Raw genomic sequence first — 23053 nt, forward strand, 5'->3', positions numbered from 1 at the left:
ATGATAGAGGTGTTTAAAATCATGAGAGGTCTAGAACGGGTAGATGTGAATCGGTTATTTACTCTTTCGGATAATAGAAAGACTAGGGGGCACTCCATGAAGTTAGCATGGGGCACATTTAAAACTAATCGGAGAAAGTTCTTTTTTACTCAACGCACAATTAAACTCTGGAATTTGTTGCCAGAGGATGTGGTTAGTGTAGTTAGTATAGCTGTGTTTAAAAAAGGATTGGATATGTTCTTGGAGGAGAAGTCCATTACCTGCTATTAATGAAGTTGACTTAGAAAATACCCACTGCTATTACTAGCAAAAGTAACATGGAATAGACTGTTTTGGAGTACTTGCCAGGTTCTTATGGCCTGGATTGGCCACTGTTGGAAACAGGATGCTGGGCTTGATGGACCCTTAGTCTGACCCAGTATGGCATGTTCTTATGGTTCTGATGTGCTCTACTGCACTATTTGTCAAATGAATTTTTTTTGGAGGGGGGGGGGGTGTTCATATTATTTAAAAGCCACCAGAGTATGGAATTAATAAAGGTCTGGTGATATACAATATTTTATTCATAGGAACAACTCCTCTTGTCTGAGCATTCGCAATTCACTCCTCCTATATTGATGCTTACAACGAGAGAAGCTTTTGGAATCTTTGTCGTGGTCCCTCCCGACACAGCCTTTGGGCGAAACACAGGGTCCGTGTCAATGGACTATTTTTAAGACTGGGAATTGTGAATGCACAGACAAGAGGAGTTGTTTCTATGAATAAAATATTGTATATCACCAGACTCCTGTAAGGACCTTTATTGATTCCACACTCTCAAAAAGCCAGCAATGTTATTCTGAGTGAGGGTTTTCGCTCTGGTTTTTTTTCTTTTTGGGTTCATATTATTTAACCACTCCTTGCCTCCCAGGAAGTCTCTCTGAAGTTTAATAGTTCAAACTTGCACTGATGGCAGCTCCTTAAGCATGGTGATCTGCTTGGACTGGAGTCCCGCCTTAAATTGATTTGCCCACCAGGTGGCGCTGCTCCCAAAGAAAGGAAACGTGGAGCTGCTGCTCACTGAGACCCTTTGATAACCTGAGAGATGGAGCGAAGCTGTTCTGTTTTTCATTAGTGGATATTTGATCATTTTGTACACTTGAATTTGATGAAAGACAACAGGTTGACAGCATCAGAACCTGAAACCTTCCATTTATCCGTAGAGCTGTTGCGAGTTTCCCTAAACTGCTCCTACAAAACGTGTTCTCTAAGCAGAGGGTGACCATAGAGCTCTGTCCTGCTTTAGCCTCAATGCATGCAAGGAGAATTGTTTGTTTGTTTTCTTCCCCTGCTGTGTTATTTTTTTTTGTCATATTCAGTTTTATTAAATGTATTGTAATTTTTATTAAAGTTGTACACTGCTTTGGGCAATCCTTTTAATTAGAACCAGGGAAGCATTTTATACATTTTTGAAATAAATTAGGTAAAATAAGTAGAGGGGGATTTCACAGTGGCAGTTTTTTCTTCTAGGTTAAGCTGGGTATTTGGTCCAGAGCCTCTCTGAACTGTGGCAAATTCATTTTTGAAGAATTTGCTCCATTTCAGGACTCTGAAGACCAGGCAAAGGTGCCGGCACTGCGGGCTGGGTGGCGGCACTTGCTGCCTGCTCATCTCCTCAGCTCAGCAGCCAGGAAGCACCGGTGCCCAGCTTTCAAGTTTCAAAGTGCTCACGGTACTGGGAGAGGGCAGCTGCCCTCCCTCCAACCCCCTGTGTCAGCGAGCGGTTCTCATCCCACACCCCCCCTTCTTCCCGGTCTGTGCTGGGGCAGCTGGCAGAGCTCGTCCTGCCAGCTGCCCAAGACAGGAGACTGCTGCCCGCCCATCCTCTTTGGGAAGACATGGAGAGAGGAGGAGGAGAAAGAGAAGACTGCCTCAGGTTCCCCTCCCCCTCCCCACCCCGGTACCTTTTTTTCTCTTAGAGAATCACCCCTTCTAGTTCTAATTTCCAAAGGGGGAAAAAAAAGCCCTAATTGCCATGCATGAAGTGGGGTGAAAGCCCGGCCGTCTCGGCCTGTAGCCGTATGATCGCCCTGTGCGGATGCCTCCGCTGAGGCTAGCAGCGAGGACGATCAGTAGTGAGCACGTTTCTTTGTACTAATGAAGCCATTTGTGCACTGACTTGAGGACAGGAGGCTGACTCTCTCCTGAAAGTTTTTTGTTTCCATTGAATTGACACCTACTTGAAATTAGTTCTTAAACCTAATTAATTCACACTGCTTTCCTTTGCCTGATTCCTAAAGAACATTGAACTGCTTCCAAATAATTAGATTCTGTGCTGGTTCCTTCATTCGGGTTTCTCTTCAGGGCAAATAACTCTTTAGAGAGTCTGGTGGAAAGAATAGAACGTGAGGTGCGGAAAACTTTCAAATGCAGTCAGTATGCAAGTCTAAAATGTCTAAGTTGTGTATCTTTTTTTTTTTTTTATCCCCTTATTTTTTTGTTTTAGACTTCAGATAGCCCAGTACAAGATCGAGGACTAGTGGTCACAGATCCCAAATCTAAAGACATCGTGCTGGAGCAGAAAAGTTACTGTGCGAAGAAAGCCAAGGAGCGGCACTTCCTGGGGAGTGTGCTCGGATACATCACGCCTGTATGTATACCTGTGTGTGTGTGTGTGTGTGTGTGAGATGTCATGCCTGTACATATACCTGTGTGTGTGTGTGTGTGTGTGTGTGTGAGACGTCATGCCTGTACATATACATGTGTGTGTGTGCGCGAGACATCATGCCTGTACATATATGTGTGTGTGTGTGTGCGCGAGACATGCCTGTACATATATGTGTGTATGTGTGCACGAGACGTCATGCCTGTACATATACGTGTGTGTGCGCGCGAGAGACATCATGCCTGTACATATATGTGTGTATGTGTGCGCGAGACGTCATGCCTGTACATATACGTGTGTGTGCGCGCGAGACATCATGCCTGTACATATATGTGTGTATGTGTGCGCGAGACGTCATGCCTGTACATATACGTGTGTGTGTGTGCGCGAGACATCATGCCTGTACATATATGTGTGTGTGTGCGCGAGACGTCATGCCTGTACATATACGTGTGTGTGTGTGTACGTGAGACGTCTTGCCTGTATTACGTATGCATATATGTGGTGGGACACAGATCATCAAAGTGTTATAATACTGCATTCATAGCACTTTGGTTTGTAGTTTTCACAAGGTGGTGTTTGTGCCCTGTTCTGAAACACTCCACCTAGCCCCAAAACATCCAAGTGACTATGAAAACTGGCAGAAGCAGTGCCTTTTATTCTTCTTCAAAGACTGTTACTTCAAAAATCACAACATGGTTACTTTCTTGAGTCAGTGCATATACTGTAGCTGACAGGCAGAGCACTCCTCACAAAGGCCTAAAAGCCCCTTTAAGCCTGTAGCCTACCACTTTCTGAGCCAGTCTTTAAACTGCAGACCCCCTAGACGTCTTACTGGATCGCACCCACCTAGAGTAGTAGCTCTAGGCTCTGACTGGCCATAGGTTCTTTGGCCATTTGCCCTCTGGAAAACACCTGCCAACCTCTTTGACCCTTTTGCTTATCACCTGCCCTGTCCAACTTTTCCAAGGGATTTCTTCTAGCTTAAACCATGCCCAGATTGTTTACCCGTCTCCATGGCTCTTGTGCCCTTGGAGCTACATTTCCATCAGTGTTTGATGATAGTGACATCACTTTCTTTCTGCGTTTTCTTCCGGGCAGTGCCCTCTTTTTCCATGGCAGACCAAATGCATCTTGGTTCTAGGCTGTTCTAGTCTAAAACAGATAGAGTGCTTATGTAGCTTAGGTGGCTTCTTAATATGTAAACCCTTGGTTCCATCACAAAACCACTTCCTTTTGTTCTCTACATATTAGACCCAGGAGTCTTTGCTGTGATTACCATAGCTACTGATATTGATGGGATACTGATGGGATACTGATGGGATTCATCCAAGGATACTGAGGGAGCTCAGAGATGTGCTGGCGGGACCGCTGTGCGACCTGTTCAATAGATCCCTAGAAACAGGAGTGGTGCCGAGTGATTGGAGAAGAGCGGTGGTGGTCCCACTTCACAAGAGTGGGAACAGAGAGGAGGCTGGTAACTACAGACCGGTTAGCCTCACTTCAGTTGTGGGAAAAGTAATGGAGTCACTGTTGAAAGAGAGAATAGTGAACTATCTACAGTCCGGAGAATTGATGGACCAGAGGCAGCATGGATTCACCAGAGGAAGATCCTGTCAGACAAATCTGATTGACTTTTTTGACTGGGTAACCAAGGAATTGGATAGAGGAAGAGCACTCGATATCATATACTTGGATTTCAGCAAAGCTTTTGATACGGTTCCGCACAGGAGACTGGTGAATAAAACGAGAAGCTTGGGAGTGAGTGCCGAGGTGGTGACCTGGATTGCAAATTGGTTGACGGACAGAAGACAATGTGTGATGGTAAATGGAACCTTCTCTGAAGAGAGAGCGGTTTTAAGTGGTGTACCGCAAGGATCAGTGTTGGGACCGGTCCTGTTCAATATCTTTGTGAGCGACATTGCGGACGGGATAGAAGGTAAGGTTTGTCTTTTTGCGGATGACACTAAGATCTGCAACAGAGTGGACACGCCGGAAGGAGTGGAGAGAATGAGACGGGATCTAAGGAAACTGGAAGAGTGGTCGAAGATATGGCAGCTGAGATTCAATGCCAAGAAGTGCAAAGTCATGCATATGGGGAGTGGAAATCCAAATGAACTGTATTCGATGGGGGGGGGAAAGGCTGATGTGCACGGAGCAGGAGAGGGACCTTGGGGTGATGGTGTCTAATGATCTGAAGTCGGCGAAACATTGCGACAAGGCAATAGCTAAAGCCAGAAGAATGCTGGGCTGCAAAGAGAGAGGAATATCGAGTAAGAAAAGGGAAGTGATTATTCCCTTGTACAGGTCCTTGGTGAGGCCTCACCTGGAGTACTGTGTTCAGTTCTGGAGACCGTACCTTCAAAAAGACAAAGACAAGATGGAGGCGGTACAGAGAAGGGCGACCAGGAAGGTGGAGGATCTTCATCGGATGACGTACGAGGAGAGATTGAAGAATCTAAATATGTACACCCTGGAGGAAAGGAGGAGCAGAGGTGATATGATACAGACTTTCAGATACTTGAAAGGTGTTAATGATCAAAAGACAACTACAAACCTTTTCCGAAGGAAAAAAAATCAGCAGAACCAGGGGTCACGATTTGAAGCTCCAGGGAGGAAGATTCAGAACCAATGTCAGGAAGTATTTCTTCACAGAGAGGGTGGTGGATGCCTGGAATGCCCTTCCGGAGGATGTGGTGAAGACCAGAACTGTGAAGGACTTCAAAGGGGCGTGGGATAAACACTGTGGATCCATAAAGTCAAGAGGCTGCCAATGAAGAGTGGGTGACTCGCCAGAATGATGGCTACTGCCTGGAGTCAATACCCTTATTAAATAAACATACACAGGCTTGACTCCAACATCGCTCTAAGCTTCAACAGCAAGAGGAAATGTGGAAAAAAGGATTCACACTCACAAAGAGGGGAGTAGCTGGCTTGTTACGGCGGTTACTACCCCAAATCAAATAAGCCTGATACTTCACTTTCAATGCATATACAGCATAGTTCTCTGATTCAACGGCAGGGGAGAAGAAAAACTGATACTTCACACATCCAACAGAGCTCTCTGCTTCAACGGCAGGGGAGAAGAAAAGAGGGTTCGCACTCACAAAGCGGGGAGTAGCTGGCTTGTTACGGCGGTTACTACCCCAAACCAAATGTGCCTGATACTTCACTTTCGATGCACATCCAGCATGGCTCTCTGCTTCAACTGCATGGGAGAAGACTTATACGTCACGCATATCCAGCATAGCTCCCTGCTTCAACGGCAGGGGAGAAGAAAAACAACCAATAAGGGCTAATAACATAGTCTGGGTAAAACAAATAAGCATGGGTGCAGCTTGCTTATTGCGGCGGCTACTACCCCAAACTAATCAAGCTAGATATTTCACTTGGATGCAGCTCCATCACTGCTCTCTACATTAAAGGTGGGGGTGGAAGGGAAATAGAACCAAGAGCTAAGAGAAACAGATAAGTATGAGAGAAAATATGTGTGAAGCTTGCTGGGCAGACTAGATGGGCCATTTGGTCTTCTTCTGCCGTCATTTCTATGTTTCTATGTTTCTATATGATACTATTTCTCATTGCTATAGCGCTACTAGACATGATAATGTCTAAGAGACAGGCCTTGGTTATCAAATATGTGGATGATACGAAATTATTCAGAGTAGTTGAATCACAAGCGGATTACATTACAGGAGGACCTTGCAAGACTGGAAGATTGGGCATCCAAATGGCAGATGAAATTTAATGTGGACAAGCGCAAGGTGTTGCATGTAGGGAAAAATAACCCTTGCTGCAGTTACATGATGTTACGTTCCATATTAGGAGCTACCACCCAGGAAAAAGATCTAGGCATCATAGTGGATAATACTTTAAAATCGTCAGTTCAGTGTGCTGCAGCAGTCAAAAAAGCAAATAGAATGTTAGGAATTATTAGGAAGGGAATGGTTAATAAAACGGAAAATGTTATAATGCCTCTGTATCGCTCCATGGTGAGACCACCCCTTGAATACTGTGTACAATTCTGGTCGCCACATCTCAAAAAAGATATAGTTGCAATGGAGAAGGTACAGAGAAGGGCAACCAAAATGATAAAAGGGGATGGAACAGCTCCCCTAAGAGGAAAGGCTGAAGAGGTTAGGGCTGTTCAGCTTGGAGAAGAGACGGCTGAGGGGGGATATGATAGAGGTTTTTAAGATCATGAGAGGTCTTGAACGAGTAGATGTGAATCGGTTATTTACACTTTTGAATAATAGAAGGACTAGGGGGCATTCCATGAAGTTAGCAAGTAGAACATTTAAGATTAATCGGAGAAAATTATTTTTCATGCAACGCACAATAAAGCTCTGGAATTTGTTGCTAAAGGATGTGGTTAGTGCAGTTAGTGTAGCTGGGTTCAAAAAAGCTTTGGATAAGTTCTTGGAGGAGAAGTCCGTTAACCGCTATTCCCTGTACGTACCAGGATCAGTCCAGACTGCTGGGTTAGGCCTCCCTTCCAGCAGATGGAGTCAGAGAAAAGCTGAAAAGCATCCCCTAGATAACCTGGTGTGCTACCTATGATCCTTCAGTATATCTCTGACTCCAGCAGATGAGAGCATAACCTACGGTCCTAATCCTTGTCAAATTATTTGCTACCTGGGTTAACAGGTTTGATTTTTGGGATATTCCTATGGCTAGATCAATTTGATTTTGAAAAAAAAATGGTTAAAAAGTTAAAAATCCTGTCTGCAACTTGTGAGCGTCCTAAAGGGCAGGCAAGGCAGGGCAGTGCCCTAATGCCATTCTTTCCCGGAGATAGTGTTACTGCCCGGTGAGTTGGGGAGAGTATTAATCGGTGGGCCGGTCACTCTTCCCCCTTCAGCCCAAAGACAAATCCTTTCCTCTGGAGGGTGCTGTTTTCATTCAGGAAAGTTTTTTCTTTGCCCCTGTTGGCTGGCTGTGTTTAAAAAAAAACAAAAAACAAATAGCAACGATAAATAAACCAGCCCTTACTTTTACAAGCTGTTCTTCAGCACTAGCCTGCCGTCTCTCCCGGGCCTCCGGAAGGGGTGGAATGCTTCACCCAGCTGCCTTCTCTTATTTCGCGCGCTCAAAATACTGAGTGGTTCGTGCTGCGGGGCTTGTGGGGAGCCAGCTTCTCGGCTCTCACGCAAAGGTCTGTGCTCCCAGTGTATTCCCGGGGGCAAGGGACTTTTGTGGAGGCCAAATTCAGAGCGGAGGTCTCCCTGCTGCGATCGCATGGCTCGGGGAGCGATTTGGCGGCTCGCAGGCAGAGGCCTGCTTCCTCCCCGAGTGGCTCGGGAGCAGCAGCCATCTTGCCTGCTCCGATTTCAGATGCTGTGCCAGGTTCAGAGGGTGAAGATCTCCCTCTTCTATCCCCGCCGGTTTTGAGCCCCCAACGGCCCCACGATTGGCAGCCAGACACAGACCCTCCCTCTACTTTACTTTACTTCCGGGGGGGGGCCCTTAAAGCGACAGCACCCATTTTCCTCCCAATTTGTGTTACTCCTCCATAGGGCATATCTGGAAGCGGAGGCTGACTGAGACGCGCAGCATCCGGCCCCAGCAAAGCAATTTAGAAGGGCTGTGGACCCAGGGGGTGCTGGACCTCGGCTTCCTCCCTCGGTTCCATTTAAGGGTTTCCTGGACCCTCCATTCCATTAAATCCACCCCTCCACGTTAGACTTGGCGATGATGTGGATAGTGCCACCCCGCTGGAGGGAGATGATCCACAGGTGCTCCACCTGTTCAGTAAGGAGGAACTGGATCAGTTAATCCCACATGTTCTTCAGGAGCTGGAGATCCCGACTCCGCAGGCAGTGTCTGATTCTTCTCCGGGGGATTCGATGTTATCGGGACATCGCAATCCACCTCAAACTTTTCCTTTTCATTCAAAGCTTTTCCACATTCTGTCCTGTGAATGAGATGCGCCTGAAGCCACCTTACAAGTCAGCAGGGCCATGGAAAAGCTTTATCCGCTACCAGGTGAGACCTTGGATCTTCTTAAGGTTCCAAGGTGGACTCGGCTGTCACGGCCATAGTTAAGCATACCACGATTCCCGTCACAGGAGGAGTGGCTCTTAAGGATCTTCAAGATTGAAAGCTGGAAATTTGCTCAAGCGGATTTTTGAGGTGTCCGCACTGGGAGTGCGGGCCGCCTTCTGTAGCAGCCTTATGCAGAGGGCTACCCTCCTCTGGATTCAGCAGCTGCTCACATCCCAGGAACTCCCTCCAGGGGAGACGGAGCAGGCGAACCGCATGGAATCGGCAGTTGCCTATATGGCGGATGCGTTATACAATCTTCCCCGTACTTCTGCACGTACCATGTCTTCGGCGGTTTCCGTGAGGAGGCTGCTGTGGCTCCATAATTGGTCGGCTGATGCCTCTTCTAAGTCTCAGTTAGGTTCCTTTCCTTTCAAGGGGAAACTGTTGTTTGGAGAAGATCTTGAACAACTCATTAAGGCCTTGGGGGACAACAAGGTTTACAAACTACCTGAGGATAAGCCCAGATCATCTCTACCCTTTGCGCCTCCCGAGGTTGTTTCCGAGGTCAACGTCGCTTTCATTCTGGCAGGGGGGTGCTTCCTTTGCTCCTCGGCAAACATTGGTACGGTCACAGACATGGGCGCATTCCTTTTGTGGCAGGCGCCTCCACGCAGTGGTTCCTCTCAAGGTTTCGCCACTAACAAAGCTCCCCAATGAAGGTGCGCCGGCCCATTCCTCCATGCCGAGGATAGGGGGACAGCTCTCCCTGTTTCACAAGGAATGGGTCAAAATCACGTCGAGGTTATGCTTTGGATTTTGCTCGGCCTCTTCGGGATCTGTTTCTTGGGTCTCCTGGCAGGGTGCCAGCAAAACGTCAGGTGATTCTTCAAACCCTGTCTCGGTTGAAGGACCTGGGAGCGATTGTCCCAGTTCCGCCAGATGAATGTTGGACCGGTCGGTATTCCATTTACTTCGTAGTCCCCAAAAAGGAGGGCTCATTCCGCCCTATTTTGGATTTAAAGAAGGTCAACAAAGCGTTGCGAGTCCCTCGGTTTCGAATGGAGACTTTGAGATCCATCATTGCAGCTGTGCACAAAGGTGAATTTTTGGCCTCTTTGGATCTGACGGAAGCTTACCACATAGGAATTCAAGCGCACCATCAGAGGTTCCCGAGGTTCATGGTTCTGGGAGAGCACTACCAGTTTTGCGCTCTTCCGTTCGGACTGGCAACGGCTTCCCGAGTGTTCACCAGGGTGATGGTAATAGTCACAGCCTGCCTTCGACAGGGGAAACTAGTGCATCCATATCTGGATGACTGGCTCATTCGAGCAAAATCAGCGGAGCTATACAAGGCCTTAAGGCCTGTCTTACACCGTCTGCATTCGCTAGGCTGGGTAGTCAATTACGGCAAGAGCCAGCTGGTCCCATCTCAAATATTGGAGTTTCTGGGAGCTCGTTTCGACACATCTGCGGGCAAGGTTTCCCCTGCCTCTGTTGAGGATGGAGAAGCTCATGGCTCAAGTTCGCCATCTATTGGCCCTTCCTTTGCCCACGGCCTGGGATTATTTACAAGTTCTTGGTTCTATGGCATCTAACCTGGAGATGGTTCCTTGGGCCTTTGCTCATATGAGACCGTTGCAGAGGGCATTGCTTTCCCGTTGGGATCCCAAGTCAGAGGAGTTTCACCTACCCTTGCCGTTGCAGGAGCCCGCCCGGGCCAGCCTGGATTGGTGGTTGGTAATGGATCACTTGCTTCGGGGTGTGGACCTGGAAAATCCACAGTGGCTAATTGTGACAACGAATGCTAGCCTTTCTGGGTGGGGGGCAGTCTGTCAGTCGCGAGCAGCACAGGGTCAGTTGACACCTCTGCAGACCAAGTGGTCCATCAATCGGTTGGAAACCAGAGCAGTTCGTTAGCGCTCTGCCAATTTCTTCCGATAGTTCGGCAGTGGGTGGTATGGATCCTCTCCGACAACGCGACCACCGTGGCTTACAAAACCGGCAAGGAGGAACAAGGAGTCGGCCGGTAGCCTCTGAAGCAGACAAGCTAATGTCCTGGGCAGTACGTCATCTGGCCATCATAGTGGCATCTCACATAGCCGGAGTGGACAACATCCAGGTGGATTTTCTCAGTCGTCAACGACTAGATGCCGGCGAATGGGAACTGTCCGAGGAGGCGATGCAGCTCATGATGCGCCGTTGGGGGACTCCTCGGCTGGATTTGATGGCGACTCGTCTAAACACAAAAGCAGCTCGCTTTTTCAGCCACAGATGGGAGCATGGGTTGGAAGGGGTGAATGCCCTGGTCCTTCCATGGCCTCCCGACATTCTCTTATATGTGTTCCCTCCTTGGCCGTTGGTGGGAAAGGTTTTAAGGTGAATAGAGTCCCATCGGGGGCTGGTCATCCTTGTGGCTCCGGAGTGGCCTTGGAGGCCATGGTTCGCAGACTTGATCAACCTCGCGATTGAGGGCCCCTTACGTCTGGGTCATCTACTGAATTTACTGAGACAGGGTCCCATATTTTTCGATCAGGCGGCTCGCTTTTATCTCGCAGCTTGGCTTATGAAAGGAAGCAATTGAGAAAGAAAGGCTATCCGGAGGCAGTGATTACCACTCTACTTCGTGCGCGAAAGACTTCAACTTCCCTCACCTATGTTCAGGTTGGAAAGTGTTTGATTCTTGGTGCAGCAGATTGAAGGTGTCTCCACGGCAGGCTTCTATCGTCCACATTCTTGCATTTTTGCAGGAAGGCTTAAAGAAAGGTTTGGCGTACAGCTCGCTTCGGGTCCAGATGTTGGCGTTAGGCTGTTTGAGAGGTAAGATTTATGGTTCTTCTATAGCAGGACATCCGGATGTAGTCCATTTTTTGAAGGGGGCCAAACACTTGCACCCACCAGTATGCGCGATATGTCCCTCGTGGAGTTTGAATTTGGTTCTCCGTGGGCTTTGCGGTTCTCCGTTTGAGCCTCTCAATCGGGCTACATTGAAAGATTTAACACTCAAGGCGGTTTTTCTCGTGGCTATTTGTTCGGCTAGACGAGTTTCCGAACTTCAAGCGTTGTCATGTAGAGAGCCGTTCTTGCGAATTTCAGACTCTGGGGTTTCGCTTCAGACGGTACCTTCCTTTTTTGCCAAAGGTGGTTTCGGCCTTTCATGTCAACCAGACAGTTGAGTTGCCAGCCTTTCCAGACATGGATTGGAATTCTCCTCAGGCCTGGGATATGAGGAGATTGGATGTTTGCCGGATTCTTTTGAGGTACTTGGAGGTGACTAATCCTTTTCGATTATCTAACCATCTGTTTGTCTTATGGAGCGGTCCTAAGAAGGGGTGTAAGGCTTCTAAAACTACTATTGCTCGCTGGTTGAAAGAGGCTATTGCCTCGACTTTTACATATGTCACAGGCGGCAAGTACCAGATGGTCTTAAAACGCATTCCATCAGGTCGCAAGCGGCTTCCTGGGCTGAAAGCCAATGTGTGTCGCCTCAAGAGATCTGCAGGGCAGCCACTTGAAAATCTTTGCACACGTTTGCTAAGCATTACTGTTTGGACGTCCAGGATCCACAAGTGGATACTTTTGGCAGCAGTGTACTTCGAGCGGGACTCTTAGGGCAGCTTGGGTACATCCCAGCAGTCTGGACTGATCCTAGTACGTACAGGGAAAGGAAAATTGGTTCTTACCTGCTAATTCTCGTTCCTGTAGTACCAAGGATCAGTCCAGACGCCCGCCCATGGGTATATATGGCGAGTCCGCTCAGCTAATTGTATTTTTCTCTTTGCAGAATTTTACGAAGATTGTGCACCTATACTATGACGTGTTTGGTTTTTTCACATGTTCTGGTTTTTTAAAGTTTGGATTGATCTAGTCATTGGTTTGTTAAATTTACTTCATTCTGCTTTGATATTGATTATACTGAAGGATCGTAGGTAGCACACCAGGTTATCTAGGGGGTGCTTTTCAGCTTTTCTCTGACTCCATCTGCTGGAAGGGAGGCATAACCCAACAGTCTGGACTGATTCTTGGTACTACAGGAATGAAAATTAGCAGGTAAGAACCAATTTTCCTTTAATCAAGTTTACTTAGGGAATAGCCACTGCTATTAATTGCATCAGTAGCATGGGATCTTCTTAGTATTTGGATAATTACCAGGTTCTTGTGGCCTGGTTTGGCCTCTGTTGGAAACAGGATGCTGGGCTTAATGGACCCTTGGTCTGACCCAGCATGGCAATTTCTTATGTTCTTGTTCAGTGGAGCTTACAGTCTAGTCATTTTTTTTATTTAGAAAATGTTTATTCCATTCCATGCAACATATAGTTTTTCAGGGCGGATTAAGGAGATGGTTAAAATTTGAAAAGACTGAAATATGGAAGAGCGAGATTTAAAAGTAGCCCAAAAAGGGACGGGTTCTAGATGGGATTTGACTGGCCAGAGAGGGAATTCTAGTCGCATAGAGAGGAAATTTGGGGACAAGGTCTGCAGGTGCTTTACCATTGGTTTTGCCCCATTTTACAAAGGGAAATACCTGCAGACTTTTCCTTTGAAACTGGCCGTGTGGACATTTGTGGGTTTTTCATGGAAAATAACAGACTTAGGGGCAGATTTTAAATACTTGCGCGATCGCGTACTTTTGTTCGCGCACCAGGCGCTGGATTTTATAAGATACGCGCGTAGCCATGCATATCTTATAAAATCCGGGGTCGACGCGCGCAAGGGGGTGCACATTTGTGCAACCTGCGCGCGCCGAACCCAGCACGGCCTGCCTGTTCCCTCCGAGGCCGCTCCGATTTTGGAGCGGCCTCGGAGGGAACTTTTCTTCGCCCTCCCCCCACCTTCCCCTACCTAACCCACCCCCCCGGCCCTATCTAACCCCCCCTACCTTTGTCGGCAAAGTTACGCCTGCTAAAAGCAGGCGTAACTTTGCGCGCGTCGTCTGGCAGCCCCGCTCCGTCCTCCGGTCCCGGGGGCTGGTCCGGAGGCCTCGACCACGGCGCCACGCCCCCGGGCACGCCCCTGAAACGCCGCGTTGTTTCGGAAACGCCCCTGGACACGCCCCTCCCTCCCCTTTTTGAAAGCCCCGGGACTTATGCGCGTCCCGGGGCTTTACGCGCGCCGGCGGCCTATACAAAACAGGTGCGCCGGCGCGCAGGGGCCTTTTAAAATCCGCCCCTTAGTTTTTAAAATACAATTTCCATGCAATATTTTCCTCTCCCAACCTAAACATGCCTCCAGGAATACCTCCTTTCTGTGCAGCTAAATGTATTCGTGTTGGGGAACCCCTTATTTATTTATTTATTTATTTATTTATTTATTTATTTATTTATTTAAAGTTTTTGTATAACAACATTTGTTTGGAGATACATCACATCGGTTTCCATGGAACAAAAAAATGGCCAACGGGGCTTTACATTGAACTGATAATAGAACTGGGTGGGGGAGGGGGGGGGGAAACAAAAGGTAATGCTGTACAACAAAGATAAATGCAATAAAATGGTTGTATAAATGCAATAAAAATAATTATATACAAGTGTATTATTTACAGTAAATATAAGGTGGAGGGAGAAAGGGGGGGGGAAATCGGACTTATGCTAGGGGGGGTGAATGGAGGGGTGTGGGAGAAAGTGGGAGAATAGTAGGGGAAAAGAAAGGGGGTTCATGTGTAGGCTCGTGTAAAGAGACAGGTCTTGAGATTTTGTCTGAATTTTTTGGAGCAGGTCTCAAGGCGTAGGTGGGTGGGCATCGAGTTCCATAGAGAGGGTCCAGCAAGGGATAGCGCACATTGTTTAGTGGCTGTTAGGTACAATTTACAGATAACCAGTGAACATTGGAAAATTGCTATTTATTCGCATAAATGGCTCTAAATTTTGCCCTTCCTGTTAGAATGTCTCTTTTTCTTTTCGTAAACTGTAAAAGGGTGCACAGACATACTAAATCCTAATTAGTAGGCCACAGCCGTATGCTGCCTGCACTGTAGCAATAAAATATGGCTGTGCTTTAACTGTATAAATTCATGGAGGACAATTTGAAAAGCTATCTAGCTGGGTAAACTGGTATGTCTGAAAACTGCCCTCAGTCAGCCCAGCTAAGAGCACACACAAGGGTCCAGGGCATGCTTATTTCTGGGGATGGGGTAGAGAGACAATGCATGGAAAACTTGATTTTCAAATCTGTTCACATTTGTTTTCCAGCTAATTTTTACCCACAGTAAAAACAGGTGTAAGGTCTGCAGGTACTTTTGTATTTGCAAGCAGTTTTTCAAAGGAAAGCTTCCTGCATAGTTTCTCTTTTGAAAATGAACTGCAAGGCGCATGGGGACAGACTTTGCAGCTACGCTCGCTTTCTGGAAATCACTCCAGTAGACCCTGTTCATGACATGGTTAGGACAGACCTGCCAGCGTTGCCAGAAGCACACATTTGGTTTATGGATAAGGAATGCATGAATTGCAGGGCTGCCTCCGGCATTGGGACTCATCTCAAATATACAGTGACCTCATGGAAGCAATGAATTGGATGATACAAACCGGGAGCAAAGAGCAACAGAAAGGTATTGCTTGAACAAATCCCAAACCCTCTTGTTACATAGGACCTCCCAAAGATTTCTGGGTAAGCCATTTCCCACCTGGGGGCACATACACACCACATCTTCTCTCAAACAAGACACTTCTTTTCTGGTTTGGATGCAGATGTGACATGGAAGTCAAAGGTTGACCTAATATATAATGATTCCCCCTACTCCACCTCATTTCTATTTTTTTTTAATTTATTCTTTATTCAGATTTTTAACAAAGTTTTTACATTTGCAAAAAATCAGGAAAATAACTTTAGTACATAGAAATAAAAAAGAAAAATATCTCTACAATATTTACTGTACCTCAGTAGTAAAGTCCCCAAATACCAAACCGCTACAAATGGTTCAGAACTCTGCAGCCAGAGTCCTTACAAACTCCAGGAAAATAGACCACATCTCACCTATCCTCAAAAACCTCCACTGGCTACCGATCCACTATAGAATCATGTACAAAACCATCAACATCATATACAAAACTATCAACCAAAACACGCACCTCGACCTACAAATACCTCTAAAAAAATACACTTCCGCCAGACCCATCAGGGAATACTACAAAGAGTCACTCCAAATTCCAAAGGCCAAAACCTCCAACATAAATCATTGAGTCTCAGAGCCTTCTCTTCAGCAGGTCCAACTCTCTGGAACTCTATCCCACCAGATTTGAGACAGGAGCCTTGCTCTCTAACATTTAGGAAAAGAATAAAAACTTGGCTTTTCAAAAAAGCATTTCCAAGCCTTGAATAAAACTTCCATTAAATAGCACAAACTCTTATTCAATAACTGGACCAAATACAATCCAACCAACCTTAAATTTACACTCATCAATACCTGCTGAGCTTTTATCATACCACTGTCGTATTTATGCATCTGGTTATTTATGTACCGTTTCATAGTGATGTATCGCCACAGTTACTCACATATTCTTATTTACTCACTATGCTACTCTATTACATTAATAGGCCAAAATGTAAATATTGCTCTGTACAATCTCTCCCCTTTTCCAGTTCCAAGTTGATTTCCCTGATTTATTGTAACTTTCTCACATCCTTTATCTGATTCACTGTATTTAAAGTTCAAGGTTCTTATTGAGAACATTGTTTTTACGTTATGTTATGCTTTACACACTCTGTTAATTGTAAACCGGGTTGATGTGATGCCTGTCATGAAACTCGGTATAACAAAAACAATAAATAAATAAAATAAATAAATATGGGAGGATATACAAGGTATTTTTAACCAAAGGTTAATTAAAGGAAAAGTATATGAAGATATACATCTGAGACTATTACATTCTTTTCCTACAATATCTTACCTCTGCTCTTTATCATTCAAAAATACCTCAAGATGGGTAGGATCTAAAAATATACATTTATTTTTTTGAAGAACAACTAGGCATTTACATGGGTACTTTAAATAAAAAGATGCACCTATTGCCAGGACCCTTGGTTTAAATACTAAGAATTGTTTGCGCCGTAACTGCATGTTACGGGCAACATCCGGAAAGACTTGGACTTTATGCCTACAAAAGGAAATATCTTTATTTCTAAAGAATTTTTGTAGTATTAAACTCTTGTCCTGTTCTCTACAAAAAGAAACCACTAATGTAGCTCTGCAAGGAATATCATCTAAGGATGCCTCAAGAAAGGAAGTTAAATTAGGAGATTCCTGTTGTATAATGTCTAGTTCCTCTACTCCATCTTGAGGTTGAATCTTTGATTTAGGAATATAGTCCAACTTTGAAATACTTTTTTCATCAATATTTGAAATAGATAAAATTTCAATCAAATATTTCTTAAGTAATTCAAATGCAGATAACAATCTGGTCATCGGGAAATTAAGAAACCTTAAATTTCTAATACGATTTTTGTTTTCTAACATTTCCAAATGTCTATGAATTACTAAGCTATCTTTAATAAATGAATTACTAGCTACTTGTATCGATGTTACCTGAGCATTTATAACCTTAACATTTTCATCTAAGATATTTAATCGACTTGTATGTTGTTCTATTTTATTATTCACTTTTTCAATATCTTCTTTAAATTGTGATGTAGAAATAGTTAAAGTTTTTCTTAACTTCAATAAGCAGTTTCCAAATATCACTTAATGTAACATTTTGCGGGTCTAATAATTCCATATTCATATTCAAATCTCCCCTTGATGACATTTCTTGAATTAATAACCCTCCCGCCCCATTTTGTATACCTGCAATTTCTAAATTCCCGGGTAACTCAGTGCTTACTGTTTCCCCGGTCCCCTGTACCATAGATTGCAAGTTCGAACTTGATGTCTCCATCACCGGCTGAGGTGATTGTAGAATGGCCAGACTCTCTGGTGAACCTAATGAGAAAGAGATTTCAGGAATAGAATATCTTTCAAGTTGACCCACACGCCTTATCACATGGGAGTCCATAGGGCATCTTGTTGGTACTGCTCTAGGGGAAGATGTAGCAAACTTTGTCTTCCTTTTCCTACCCATATATTAGGGTAGGATTCCAACAATTAAAAGTAAATCTGAAAAGAAAAATTTTAGAAGGGGCGCGCGGCTTCGTTCCGCTGTCCTTCCAGTTTTATTGGGAGTCCCGTCACCGCTAGATGACGTCAGCAGGGCCGGCAAAAAGGTAGATGTTCCCTCAGCTCCCTAGGTCCCCTGGTCTCACAGGGTTCCCTTCGCTGTCCTTTCGCACTCCTCGCCGACGAGAGGCACGTCTCACCAAATCCTCCAGGGACACGCCGCTGTCCTTCCGGTTTTATTGGGAGTCCCGTCGCCACTAGATAACGTCAGCAGGGCCGGCAAAAAGGTAGGTGTTCCCTCAGCTCCTTAGGTCCCCTGGTCTCACAGGGTTCCCTTCGCTGTCCTTTCGCCCTCCTCTCCGATGAGAGGCATGTCTCACCGAATCCTCCTCCACCTCATTTCTATTCAGATTTTCTCTCTCTTCCTTGTTGGTCCTATTTTTTACGTGTGAGATCCCCAGTTTACAGAGAGCTAGAAGAGACTTCTGAGCTGAACTGAGCCATTCATTGGTACTCTAGATAAGATGGAGCATCCCCACATCCCACCTCTCAAGGCATTAATGCAATAGTACTACCAAGCTGTGAAACCAGCCAGGTGTCCTAGAAGAGCAATGGCGAACTTACCCAGAATCTCTGCTTCTTTGCGGTCTGCCTGCACCCTGTTCCATTTCTGCTTGACAGTAAATGTATGGAAGTGAGCTTCACAGCCTGAAAGAAATCAGACCTTGGAATATAATGGGCTGGATTTTAAATGCCCTGCGCGCCGGCGCGCCTATTTTGCATAGGCCGCCGGGACGCGCATAAGTCCCGGGGCTTCGTAAAAGGGGCGTGTCGGGGGCGTCCCATAAATGACGCAGCATTTCGGGGGCGGGCCCGGGGCATGGCACCGGCCCGGGGGCGTGGTCGAGGCCTCCGGACTAGCCCCCGGGTCGGGTGATGACGCGCCAGCAGCCTGCTGGCGCGCGCAGATTTACGTCTGCTTTCAGCAGGCGTAAATCTGCCAACAAAGGTAAGGGGGTTTAGATAGGGCCAGGGGGGTGGGTTAGGTAGGGGAAGGGAGGGGAAGGTGGGGGTAGGGCGAAGGAAAGTTCCCTCCGAGGCCGCTCCAAAATCGGAGCAGCCTCAGAGGGAACAGGCAGCGTGCGCTGGGCTCGGCGCACGCAGGTTGCACAAATGTGCACCCCCTTGCGCGTGCCGACCCCGGATTTTATAAGATACGCGCGGCTACGCGTGTATCTTATAAAATCCAGCGTACCTTTGTTCGCGCTCGCGCAAAATTATAAAATCTACCCGAATGTGTGACTGCTCCGTTCTGGCAGTCACTGCAACGACTTATGTAAAGTTGGTAAATAAACCAGCCAGTAATAACTTATTTATTTTATTTATTTAAATGATTTTATATACCGATAGCCGTTTGCACATCGTACCGGTTTCCAGAAAACTAAAACTTTTGACAGTATCATTAAACAGAACTTTTGGCACTGCCATTACATAGAACAGTAAACTTTGTTACCAGGAATGTATGTATAGCCCAGTGTCGTATTTCTTTGTTTTATTGTTCTCTTGACAGTGGAACAGCCGAGGTTATGACATTGCTAAAACGTTTGGAAACAAATTGCCACTGTTGTCACCAGTCTGGCTGCAGGTGAAAAGACGAGGGAGGGAGGCTTACCAGGTCACGGGACTTCATGATGCCGACCAAGGTAACCTGCTTTCTTCTCTTACTTAATTTTGTTATGGAAAAGGATGATGTTATTTTTATAATATGCATGTGACAGTAAGATGAATACTAGACAATGACATATAACAACCGAATAGTACAAAACTTCCTTGCCTCCATTTCATTTCATTGATTTCATTCAGTGGTTCTTTTTCTGTCTTGTGCCATTCCTCTTTTGTTTGGATAAGTAACAGAAAAGTTCTTGATATTTAATCTGTACAAAAGTATTCTCAAGCTCAGACTCTTCACCACTGGGAACCCCAGACTGGACGGGTGCTAGGGCTTTCTGCTTGGCTTTGCTTTCTCCTGAAGCTGTGAGTAGTACCTCAAACCCTGTTGCTTCCAGGAGCAGTAGTGTACCTGCTAATGGAAACCAGGCCTCCTGCTTGCTAGTACAGCTCTGTTTTATCCTAGATTCTTATCTGTCTTTTACAGATCTTTATAAAGTTATATTGCCTAGTATTGTAAAATCAGTACTACTCCTGTCTGACCAATTGCAGACTGTAAGGATTTGGGTACCATTGTGTAAAGAGAAAAATCTCCATTTGAAAATGACATTTAGAGTCCCATTTCCAGATTATATCAACGAGTATCTTGGGTTATTTGTGATAGTGGAGAGGAGGAGGAGCAATGACTTACGAACCAGGGAAGACAGGGTTTAAATCCCACTGCCGCTCCTTGCGACCTTGGGCAAAGTTCTTCACTCTCCATTGCCTCAAGAAAAACCTTATATTGTGAGCCCTCTGGGGACAAGGAAATACCCACAGTACCTGAATATAACCCACATTTAAGTGGCTGAAAGGTGGAATATAATTCAAATAATATAAATACTTCTTTTTTATGTAAACTAAAGCCAAAGCCACAGAAAATAAGAATAAATTGTTGGATTCCTTCTCCTCCTGCTAGACTAGCATTACTTCAAGGATTTCCCCCCTCTACAGCTTCCAGAGACAGAGGACATCTTTTTCTCCCTTGTGACGTCATGTCAGGTATGAGGGAGGTGTGGCCTTAGGGAGTTGTCAGAGTTCCTGTCTCCAGCAGACTGCAGACTAGTGAGGACAAGTCTCTATTCCGCTCCCAAGGCCTTGGTATGGCCTCGGCCTAGTTAAGGCTATTGGCTTCTGGGACAACTGTCTGTAGGGATGACTTCCCCCATTAGTAACTCACTTACTTGGTGAAGGGAGGGAATAGAAGAAGAAGAAAGGCCTCTTGCCTGCCTAGTAGTTGAGCTCGTTCAGGCTTTCTCCCAATACCCCTAGGGTTTTGTGGAGCTGCCTTGGAAGGGATGGTGACTTAGTTGACCAATGCTGAAATGTCAGGGTTAGCCAGTTAGCAGCCAGTTATTTAGCTGTCCATAAGTAAATTAAAGCACAATCCAGCTAAATTGAGTTGATTATTCAGCTGCCACCTATGTTAAATTGCAGCTGGAAGTTCATGTAAAAATAGCTGTGTTTCCCCAAAAATAAGCCCTACCCTGAAAATAAGCCCTAGCTTGAGTTTTCAGGATTTTTGGAGTGGGCTCGAAATATAAACCCTACTCCAAAAATAAGCCCTAGTTATAGGTGGACGTGCGGTTGCACCCCAAGACTTGCCCGACACCCCTCCCCCCCCCCCAAGACTTAACAAAAGTCCCTGGTGGTCCAGCGGGGTCCCGGGAGTGATCTCCCCCTCTCGGGCCGTTGGAGATGAAGAGCCCGCCCCGGCTGTCCATTGCTCATACCATTTGACAGAGTCCGGCCAATGGCACCGATAGCCCCTGTCACATGGTAAGGGCAAAGGGCCATCGGCGCCATTTTGATTACTGGCATCCAATGGCCGGAGAGCGGGAGATTGCTCTTGGACCACCAGGTAATTTCAGCAAGTTTTGGGGGGGTCGGGAGGGTGGGGTGGTTGCAATTAATTACATTTGAAGGGTTGGGATGGCTTTGGGGTTTGTTTGTTTTTTTTTTTTTTACAACCCCGTTGTACGGTAATGGGTTGAGGTGGGTTTCGAATAAGGTTTCGGGGGGCAGCCAAAATAAAATCGTCCTGAATCGTGGGAAAATGAAATTTCCCGCGGCGGGCCGATAACGAAAAAAAAAAAAAAGACATCCCCTGAAAATAAGCCTTATCCTTTTTTTCGGAGCTAAAAAGACCTGTGTTATTTTCGGAGAAACACGGTAGTTGGCTAAGTTGCCACTCTGGCTTACGAAAATCTACCCACTAGTGAATGTCATTGTAATATAGTGATTAGTTTCATAAAGAACAGTCTGTGATTTCACCACTAGCAAATCTAATGATGCATCTGTATAGCAACCAAGAGCAGCATATTGACTGGAAAAATGAATTGCTTCTCTTTTGTAAACATGACATGCTCACTTTTATTATGTTCCACAATTAACCATGCTGGATTTTTCCCAGATCAAGTTGGTCTCTTTGAGGAATGATCTATAGAAATAATTATGCTTCCAAAATCTTTTTCCTCCTTCAGAAATCTATTCCTCCTTGAGAATACAGTGGTTGGAAATCTTGGATTCTGGTCATGTTCAGCCATACTAACAAATCAAACAGAGATGGGAGATGGGAAGTGAGACAGGCCATTAGATCAGCCATTTTATTTCAAATGCTTCATCTTCAGTGGATGAGCAGTGCATGTAAAACCATCTCAGTCCTTATTGCTGTCAAACTCCCTGTGACTGATGAAGGCGAGTAGCATTGCACTTAAGTTTTTTTGCTTAAAAAAAAAGGAGTAATTTAGAATGTCAACAAGAGATACACTGCTTAGTTGTAGTACAGGATAACGGCATCAGTGATGGAAACAGCTCATTCTTTTAATGAAGAAGAGGGTTAAGAGCTTGGCAGAATTACCTAGGGGGCCAGGAAAGGATAAGCAGGATGCAGAATGAAATTTGGTTGTCTTTCTATGAGTTTTAGCTCATTTTGTGCATGGCTGATTTAGATATGGTAAAAGTGTACCTAAATAGCTCTTCAGATGTTCTTTTTTTGTTTTGTTTTTTTTTCATTTGGCAGGCTGGATAAAAGAGGTAAAGAAAAATTCTAAAAGTACCCTCATAGGTGAGTGCTAATATTGTACAGGTATGTAAATGCTGCATTCTTCTCCCTTAGAGCCACCTACCTGCATACAATGTTCTAGACCATTTTAACTGCAGTATTCTAGCGCTTCAGATGTCTCGGGTGTAATGGCTGGTGGTGTTGGTCTTCTTTTTAATACTGCTTTGACTGTACCTTACCAATCACTGTAACCATCCATGGACGAGATTGCTACTTGGGTCTCCTTTAAATGGGAGGGCTTGAACATCTGCTGGGCTGTCCATGAATGGATATGGGGAAGACAATTCTCAAAGCCATTTCTGCGCATAAACTGGCTGTTTGAAAACTGCCATCCCTCAACACAGCTACAAGTATGCACGTTACACAATGTGTATACTTTTAGCTACGTTTCAGGGAGGCTTTTAAGTGAGGGAGTGTATGGTTCTTGCCCCAATATACCAGACATGAGTCTCTGAGAAAATTTAGAAATTTAGTAAAATGTTTATTATAGTAAATAAATGATTGCCAATCACAATATGTGTGCCTGGGAAGGAGAAATACAGGGTCAGTAAGAAACACTAGACGTCTTAAA

At 45.5% G+C, this 23053-nt stretch overlaps 1 protein-coding gene across 1 annotated transcript in view; it reads left to right on the forward strand.

Annotated features, from left to right (window-relative positions):
* Nucleotides 1-23053, forward strand: part of CHID1 (chitinase domain containing 1) — a 780048-nt gene that overhangs the window by 23749 nt on the left and 733246 nt on the right. Inside the window, exons 3-5 of the mRNA XM_029582484.1 lie at nt 2486-2629; nt 19282-19414; nt 22441-22485. Of these exons, the coding sequence (XP_029438344.1) occupies nt 2486-2629; nt 19282-19414; nt 22441-22485 (322 nt within the window). The remainder of the gene's footprint in view (nt 1-2485; nt 2630-19281; nt 19415-22440; nt 22486-23053) is intronic.

Source organism: Rhinatrema bivittatum, chromosome 17 (genome assembly GCF_901001135.1).
Source record: "Rhinatrema bivittatum chromosome 17, aRhiBiv1.1, whole genome shotgun sequence".
Lineage (NCBI taxonomy): Eukaryota > Metazoa > Chordata > Amphibia > Gymnophiona > Rhinatrematidae > Rhinatrema > Rhinatrema bivittatum.